The sequence below is a fragment of the Amblyraja radiata genome, chromosome 27 (genome assembly GCF_010909765.2).
Source record: "Amblyraja radiata isolate CabotCenter1 chromosome 27, sAmbRad1.1.pri, whole genome shotgun sequence".
Taxonomy (NCBI): domain Eukaryota; kingdom Metazoa; phylum Chordata; class Chondrichthyes; order Rajiformes; family Rajidae; genus Amblyraja; species Amblyraja radiata.
The window spans coordinates 29,596,521-29,605,821 of NC_045982.1; the positions used below are offsets into that span (position 1 = coordinate 29,596,521).

The 9,301-nt window shown below is 45.8% G+C and overlaps 1 protein-coding gene across 1 annotated transcript; it reads right to left on the minus strand.

The window, feature by feature from the left end:
* Positions 1–1,979: 1,979 nt before the first annotated feature.
* LOC116988580 (zona pellucida-binding protein 1-like) lies at positions 1,980–3,371 on the minus strand. Its single transcript, XM_033045423.1, has one exon. It carries the CDS (start codon positions 3,328–3,330, stop codon positions 2,305–2,307), a length of 1,026 nt encoding a protein of 341 aa, XP_032901314.1. The 5' UTR covers positions 3,331–3,371; the 3' UTR covers positions 1,980–2,304.
* Positions 3,372–9,301: the final 5,930 nt, after the last annotated feature.

Consider the following 9,301-nt stretch of genomic DNA (forward strand, 5'->3'; position numbering starts at 1 on the left):
CCACACTCCAAAGACGTAGAGATGTAGGTTAATTGGCTTGGTATAAATGTAAATTGTCCCTAGTGTGTAGGATAGTGTTAATGTGTGGGGATCGCTGGTCGGCACAGACTCGGTGGGCCGAAGGACCTGTTTTCACGCTGTATCTGTAAACTAAACTAACAATAGGGCAGTGCGGAGTTGACCAAGGGTGGGGTGAAGCCAGGTAGAGTTTATGGTGATGGAATGAGCAGGAGGATCGTCCACTGGTTCTCGATTCCCCTACTCTGGGCAAGAGACTCTGTGTGCGTCTACCCGAGGCATCTTGGAAAAAGGTCCATCAGAGTTAGCAAGTTAAGGCTGTGGTGGAAGACCTAGTGAGGCAGATGAAAACCTTTGTCTCTTCTCCAACAAATCAGTTAAGAGGAAATAGATGGTTCAGACTGATGGAGCAGCTCAAAAAACATTCCCATTCTTAATGATTCATGGAGTTTTACAGCTCAGAAATAGACCCTTTGGCCCAACTTTCTTGAATACGTCTTAAGAACATAGAACAGTACAGCACAGGAACAGACCCTTCAGTCCACGATATATGTGGTGAACATGATGCCAAGATAAACTAATCTCACCTACCTTGGTCCTTAAGGGTCTGTCCCACTAACGTGACCTTTCAGCGACTGTCTTTGACCTTCAGGCTTGAGGGCACTCACCTGAAAAACCTCGAGCTGGATCGACCGTCAGCGATGAAACTGTGAGCTGGATCGACCGTCAACACAGACACACACACACATAAACACATCGCAAAGGCAGGGGCCAGGGAAAGTGGGGGAGATGAACCCGCGATGAACAGGAAGGTAAAAGATGGCTGGCACAATGTGCAGTAAGTCCTTTAGAGAGCGCGGAGGGGAGAGAGAGGGGGAGAGTAGGGGAGAGAGGGGGAGAGAAAGGGAGAGAAGGGGGGAGAAGGGGGGAAAGAAGGAGTGGCGACACTTTTAAAAAGCCAGACAACTTATAATTAAGTTTAGCGGGCATTTAACATTACCGGTCGGTTTTCCTTGGTTCGGAAAACTCCAATGAGACAATTAAAATGCCCGGTCAGAGAAGGAGATTGCCTACAGCTGCCCTCGACTGCCTATAACTACATAGTGACCCCACTCCACTGCACTACGAGTTCAAAAGGACCATGCCGACCAATTTTTACTCGTGGGAAATTCTTCAGCATGCTGAAAAATTTTCCTCGACCAAACTGAGGCCACGAGTATGCGGGAACTTCCCTCGAGCATGAAGGAGAGTTCCAGTGACCTCCTAGGGCCATGTGTCGACCATGCTGCGAGTTTGAGTCGAGGGCAAACTCTTCTAAACTTGCAAATTAGGTCGCCGCAGTGGGACAGGCCCTTTATCCTTCCATGCCATACATACCACATGCCTATCTAAAAGCGTCTTTAATGCACTATCATATCTGCCTCTACCACCAGCCCTGTCGGTAGATTCCAGCACCCACCACTCTGTATAATAAAATTGAACCACACATCTCCTTTAAACTTTCCCCCTCTTATCTTAAAGCTTTGGTTTCTTTGACATTTCCACCATGGGAAAAAAGGTTCTGACTGTCTACCTTATCGAAGCCTCTCATAATTTTACTTTCTTCCACCAGGTCTCCCCTCAGCCTATGGCATTCCACGGGAAATGGTTCGGTAGGAAATGCAGATGCTGGTTAATATCAAAGATAGATGCAAGTTGCAGGAATCACTCAGCGGGTCAAGCAGCATCTCTGGAGAAAAAGAATAGGTGATGTTTTGTGTCGAAGCCCTTCTTCAGAAGTCTGGAGAAGGTTTGCGCCCAGAAACGTCACCTGGTCCATTTCTCCAGAGATGCTGCCTAAAGCCACCGAGTTAGTTACTCCAGCATTTTGTGTCTATCTTTGGCATTCCAGAGAAAACTGGTCAAGTTTGAGAAAACAGTCCGAGATGAATTGTGCACAAAAACGCAATCCAACTGACATTATATTCCAAAGTTTATTAACAACGCATAAATATGAGACAGACAGAATAATTTCAACAATAAAAATTCATTCATATCAAATTTTCGTTAAAATGAAATCGCCACCCTTCCTCCCCAATATGAGTAAAATCTTGTAATAGACTATTAGAAATAGGCAACTTCACATATTCCTTTTATTTAAAATGCAGGACGCCACCTTTCTGTACACATGACCTGGGACTTCTTTCCTGATCCCTGCTTGCCCATGGTATTTATTTCTCTAAAAAGTCATAACCTGTGTCTGGGCAAGATTGCAATGATTCATCAAGTCCACAAGTAAAGCACTCCTCACTCAATGTCACAGTCTGACTCTCCGTAATGGATGGCTTCAATGCAGGGCAGACAGCTGACGTGCCGGCCACTGCTGTAGGAGCCCGGGCCACACACCACGCAGCACCCGGGACAGTTTGGGTGCTTCTTGTGGTCCTTGCCGAAGCCGGGCTTGCAGCGGTCGGCGCGGATCACCTGCAGCGTCCCGTCTATGTAGTAGACGAACGGCAGCAAGCCGAAGATCTCTCGGTACATGTCCGCCTGCTTGGAGAAGAACGCCTCCACGCGGTGCCGCACTTTCTCCAGCCGGAGGTTGTGATCGCAGTCCTCCTGGTTGTTCTCGCAGATACTGTCCAGTTCCTCCACGTCAAGGTGCAGCTTAAGCGTCAGGTACAGCTCGTACTGTATGCCGGCCAAGGGCACTTTGAGCGTGTGGCACGTTGACTTGTGGATACTGATAGTGTAGGCCAGGTCTGAAGTCAGCTGGTTCAAAGCTGTGTGCAACCTCTTTAAGAAGAGGCTGTTGTATGCATTTTGACAATCCGCTGCATGATACTGCACCTGAAACTCATAGGTGTAATTGGGGTCCCGGTAAGCATACAGGAAATACTTAAGATTCAAGGACTGCAAAGACTTTGTACTGGGACTATAAAAATAAATTGTGCATACGTAAACTCCAGATAAATCCTTGCGGAAATCATCAATGGTCAGGGTCCCTGTCAGAGATATATTCATGTCCGGTCTCTTGGAGAGATCTGTGCCTTTCGGTCCTTTCCAACTGAAGTTGGGGTCCATCAGCTCCATGTTCCTCAGCTGGGGCGTGGCGCAAAGAATGCGCGGGCTTTTCTCGTGTACTTTGATGTAGACTTTCACGGGGCCGTCATCCGAGCCGATGACCTTCTGCTCAGCGACCGGGGCGTTCAGCAGCGCGCTTCGCGGGAAGCGTTTAAGCTGCTGCCATATCTCAGTGGTGGGAATGGTCTTTCCCAGCAAGACGCCCACAATCACCCCGTACACCAGGAGGCTCTTGAGGCTGAGACTCATTTCCCCCTTCAGTCATCCTGCCTTCATTTTGCCCGCATGGTCTCTGCAGGTCAATCACGTACCAATTTGCTGATGCCCACATCTTCCCCGGCGTCACAATCGCCGCAACTGTGAAGTCATAATTTTGCACTTTGGTCGCCTTGTGACATCAAATCACTGTCATCGTTACGGATGAATTCTGGAGCCATTGATGATTAGAATTCAGCCTGGATCCACCACTATCTCAAGCCACTGATGTAACTTGAGCATGAGAAACAGCTTGCACTGAATGCTGGCCAAGGGCAAGTCGAGAGCGTGGATGTACAATGAAGAAACATACCTTGCTGTGAATATGACCTGAGATATCAAGAGTTCAGTAAGTAGGAACCCTGGCCAGAATGACACTGAGATAATGGATGAGAGAGATCTGGTTTCTCATGGTCGAAGTGCAAGAGGTGAATCCGCTTATTTTCTGCTTCTGCCTTGATGACCTAACCTGGAAGTACAGCCATGGGGATGTGGTGAGATTAGGTTATGTTGGAGCTATGGTTCTCAGTGTAGAATGGTTCCAGATACCAGGAACGAAACGGAAACTGAGGAATGATTGGGAACAGCTTTGTACACTTGCTGACTGTTTGAATATAATGCCCCTCACTTGTGCGAATTATTGAAACCAGTGGTGACTGCTGCGATGGGCTACCAGTAATAGGATTGATAGTATTGAAGACTTGGTTACAGTTCCTTACGATGCTATGTACAACAGTGATCACAACTTCTACTGAAGTGTGGATGGATGGCCGTTGGCTCGCTAGAAGCTCATCCGCCCTTTGACAGGTCTTGTTATTGGTCCTGCTGGGGGTCCACAGCCCCCTCCTCACCTGACAAACCAGGTGGGGGAGACTGTCCGACCATGGAGCAGGTGGCACGGGATTACATGGTACCCGTGGCGGGGGGAACTCCCCCCGACCTGACCTGACCATTTTCCCGTTGGAAACCAGCACCACTGCGTCGCTAATGTTTTCAATGATGATGATGAATGGTTACAGTTGCCAGATTGGCCAATTGGCCAAAGATGTCCTTGTACCAGAGAGGGTGGGGAGCAGATCCAACATGATGTTGCCTGGATGGAGAATTTCAGTATTGGCGGCACCGTGAAGCAGCGGTAGAGTTGCTGCCTTACAGCGGTAGAGACCCAGGTTCGATCCTGACTACGGGTGCTGTCTGTATGGAGTTTGTACGTTCTCCACGTGACCTACGTGGGTTTTCTCTGAGAGCCCCGGTTTATGCCCACACTCCAAAGATGTACTGGTTTGTAGGATAATTGGTTTTGATAAAATTGTAAATTGTCCCATGTGTGTGTAGGATAGTGCTGGTGCCCGGGCATCGCTGGTCAGCGCAGACTCGGTGGCCCCAAGGGCCTGTTTCCACCCTGTATTTCTAACCTCAACTAAACTAAACTTATGTGGAACATTTAGAGGTGCTGGGTCTGTTTTCCCTGTGGGGGGAAGGAGGTTAAGAGGGAAAATGATGGAGGAGTATTAAATCATGGGAGGCATAGACGGGAGAGGGAGGAAACTTTACCCCATGTCAGATGGAGCGGCACAGTTGTGCAGTGGTAGAGTTGCTACCTTACAGCGCCAGAGACCCGGGTTCGATCCTGACAATGGGTGCTGTCTGTACGGAGTTTGTATGTTCTCCCCGTGACCATGTGGGTTTTCCCCAGATGCTCCAGTTTCCTGCCACATTCCAAAGACATATTGGTTTGTAGGTTAATTGGCTTTGGCTAAATTGTAAATTGTCCCTGATGTGTAAGATAGTGCTAGTGTACGGGGGGATCGCTGGTAAGCGGGGACTCGGTGGGCCGAAGGGCCAGTTTCTGTGCTGTATCTCTAAAGTATAAAGTCTAAAGTTTAAAACGAGAGGGAATAGATTTAGAATAAGGGGGAAGAAATTTAGAGGGGATCTGAGTGGCCCTTTTTAACCCAGAGGGTGCTGAGTACCTGGAGTACATGTGCAGAGAGTGGTGGAGGCAGGGTCACTGACAGTATGTAACAAGTATCTAGATGAGTAACTATTCAACCGGGCGTGGGACAATTGCTAGGTATTGGGACTTATATGAATGGATGCCCACTGGTCAGCATAGGCATGGTGAGCAGAATGGCCTCTTCCCATGTTATATGATTCTATGACTCTCCGCTTCGTGAAAGCATCAAGGAGAGTTGGGATGGGATCCAAAGGGTTCAGACTGCAATGTTGTGGATAGATAGTCCAAGCAGGTCATCTGCCAATGTTACTGGGGAGTCTCATGTGTTTAGACAGTGGTGCAGAAGCTATAAAAAGGAGCACGCAGCAATTCAACAATGGAAAGGAAATCCCTGTTGACCAAGGAATGCTGCCAGCTTTCCATTATCACCGTGGCCATTGCATTAGTTACAGCATCCAAAGGAAGAGTCTTAACCTATGATAGCCACAAAAAGCTGGAGTAACTCAATGGGTCAGGCAGCATCTCTGGTGAAAAGGTATAGGTGACGATTTGGGTTGAGACCCTTCTTCAGACTGCGAGGCAGGAGTAAGGGAAACGAGAGATGTAGACGGTGATAAAGAGAGATATAGAACAAATGACTGACACGCAGTCTTAACCAATGTTCATTTCAACTTGAATTAGTAAATGTCATTCAGACCACTGAACATGTCTGCAGGTTTTGTCTTGTCTCGCTAAATCTACAAGGATTCATTGACTGCTACCAGTGCTTACATGCTGCAAGCATGCTGAATACATCAAGCAAATTGTCCCTTGACCTAGTTTCCCAGATACCAGGGAGATGTCCACGAAGGTTCTGACGTCAAAAGGAACAGACTAATCTTCACTTTATATCCTGAACTAACATTGTTTCCTAAGAATGGTTTACTTCCGTCACAGTAGGAGTCACTGTGGTGGATGTTCAGGTTAAAATGTGTTTTGGGTGATCTTTTACTTTTTATTTATATGACTGACTTGGCAAATGAAATTCCTCGTATGTTGCAAAACATACTTGGCAAATAAAGTACTATTCTGATTCTGATATTCTATGCTGACATCGAACGTGTGAGAAAGAGAAATTAAAGAAATGCTAAACCGGTCAAGCAGCATCTGTGGAAGTGGAATAGAGTTAATGGTTGATGTAGAGGCAGTGTCATCAGATCCGTTCACTAATATTCCCAGCATTTTCTGTTCTTTCTTCAGATCTTGAGGATTTGTAGTCTTTTGCTTTTCAATTACATATCTCATCCGATTCACATGTCTCATCCACTCTGCTTGAAACTGTCGGAAGTTAAAGGCTGTGGACAGATATTGGCATTTGATTTGTGAGGGGACCTTTTCCATTGCATCAACATTGGCAATCTGCATCTGTTGGTGAAGAACTCCATGTGTTCGGACATGAAAGGTATCTCAGCCTGTACTCCCCTCACCAAAGTTCACAAGCAGCTAGTTCTGAAATAATATGAGGAAATGTTGGAAACTTTCAGCAGATCAGGCAGCAAATCTGAAAATGGTCTTTTAATCCTATTAGTTTCATTGTTTCAACATTTTCTTCTCCCATAGTTCTTATTTCTTCCTACTAGAGTCATAGTGATATAGCATGGAAACAGGCCCTTCGGCCCAACTTGCCCACTAGTCCCAGCAACACTAGTCCCACCTGCCTGCAATACTGTGACTATTCCTTCATCCCTTGTCGATTATCTTCCCAGTTAAATCTGTGTATCCCTGTTGTCTCCCCCCCCCCCCCCCCCCCCCCCCCCCCCCTTTTTGACGCTGTCCAGTTTGCTGGTTCCATCAGGTTCGCTTTCACTGTGGCTGTTCAATCCCTTTACACCTTCGCACATGGACTCGTCAAGACATCCTTGAACATAGGCACAATCATTCCCTCTTCTTCCATCATCTTCCTTTGCCTGGTAGAATAGTAAGATTAAACGAGAACTTACCAGTTCGAAGTTTGATCGTTATTTTATGAGGAGTAACGTTGAGGGAATACGTGAAGAACCCCGCCAGGACGCATGTGTGTCATTCTTCAAAGCAGCGGTGTGAAATCACAGATAACTGTAATGACTGAACATAGTAAGATTAGAGAAGAAAATACCAGTTGAGTATATGATCAAGGGTGGGAGCGGAGGGCACGTATTCCCTCAACGTACTCCTCATAAAATATCGATCAAACTTCAAACTGGTAAGTTCTCGTTTAATCTTATTATTCTACTTCGGAGTCACGTGAGTGACTACGTGAAGATTTCAAAGCTCTGTGATTTCATGCCGTGGAAACAATTCCATGCATCACATCTGCCTTAATTGACTGAGGGAGGAATTGTGTTAACATATTTTGACATGAATCCAACATTGAAATCCATGATAAATTGTTAACAACAAATTATAGCCCCTATTTATGGGGTGAAATTATATTACAGAACTTAAATTGGCTCTGCAAAGTTCCAATTTAACTACTGGTTTGTGGTAGAATAGTTCGAACATTTTCCCCTGATCCATCCTGCTGTCTCGATGATTTGGTTCATTGGTACATCCAACTCCATAGCTGCCGATGTAGTTGCAGCCCTGGTGAAATATGATTTGAATATGTTAGTATCCACCCCAGCTGTTGTTAAAACCTGCTTCAGCCATCTGAAAATAGTTTGAACCGACACTTTTTTGTGGGTTTGTTTGTGGCTGATTAGTAGTGCCATCTCATAGCCTCAGATGTTTTTGGTGTTCTCCATATAGAACAATAATTGTCTTATTATACAGAGACGATATCTGTAGGGTAATCCCTAAATTCTATTTTGAGGCCTGATGATCCCGGTCTGTTCTGTTTGACTAATTCGTAATATGAAACGTTATATTCCTGTTGAAGAAGTCATATAGTCCAGCCTTAACTTATGTACGACTGTACCCTTAGTGCCATGACCAAAGCCATCAGCATGACTGTTTTGTGCGTCAGTCTTATGCAGGGACAGAGCTGTTGCTGGAGACCAATTCCTTAGCAACGTTAGGGCAATACTCATATCCCATTTAGAGAGTACCTGGTTCTTGGGGGATAGATATTAAAAATTCCCCTCATAAGTTTGGTTACCAGGGGTGAGTCCCAACAGAATGATGCTCTGATCCTCGCCATAGATATGTTGATAGGGCACTTCTGGCGCAGTTAATGGCACTGTAACTGAGCCCCTCATCATAATGGAGGCCTGCCAGGAATTCGAGAACAGACGTTATGTTCATCAACTGTAGGTGATGTTGTTTCTGTGACAATATATCTCCCATTTCCTGATGTATACCAGATATAGTTTTTGGTGGACTGTCTGTGGCCCGCTGAGATAATGTTCAATGTTCGGTCCGCCAGTCCCAGTTGCAGTAGAGGTTTCTTTAGACTCTACAAATTGATAGGTTTGTTGTTTTTGACATGGATGGGTTCCCCTGTTACAGGATGAACCAATAATCTGGTTGTTTCAGGATGGTGATGCATGGTTAAACCCCATGTTGAGTATCACAGGGAACCATGGTTAAGTAGGCCAATCGGCACTACCAATTAACAGACGCTGAGTCTTGTTGTATTTTTCGTAATACCCGACTGATGATGCAGAAAAGGAGAGAATGTATAGATAAACAATTGCCCCCTCAATGCAGTGAAAAGCATCTGTCCCTGCTGTCCCAGGGTCTGGTTCCCAAGAAACACAGTTTGGTAACTGGTGATTAAGTCTTATTTTATTGAATTTGCATGACCTGATGTCTGTCACTGAATTTTGGGTTACCTGGTAGGTAAGTAGCTGATATTCCAATATTTCTCTGGATACACCATTACCAAATTGTATTAGTCAGATTGTCACTCTGTAGTCTAACACGCTGGTGATTTATCCCAGAGCAGTATGACTTTAGGCCATAGAACGCACCCCACATTTCCAGGTAGTTTATGCCCAGTGTCTGTGATAATGATGCCTCCTGTGCCTTTCATCTACCTCCACAGATGGA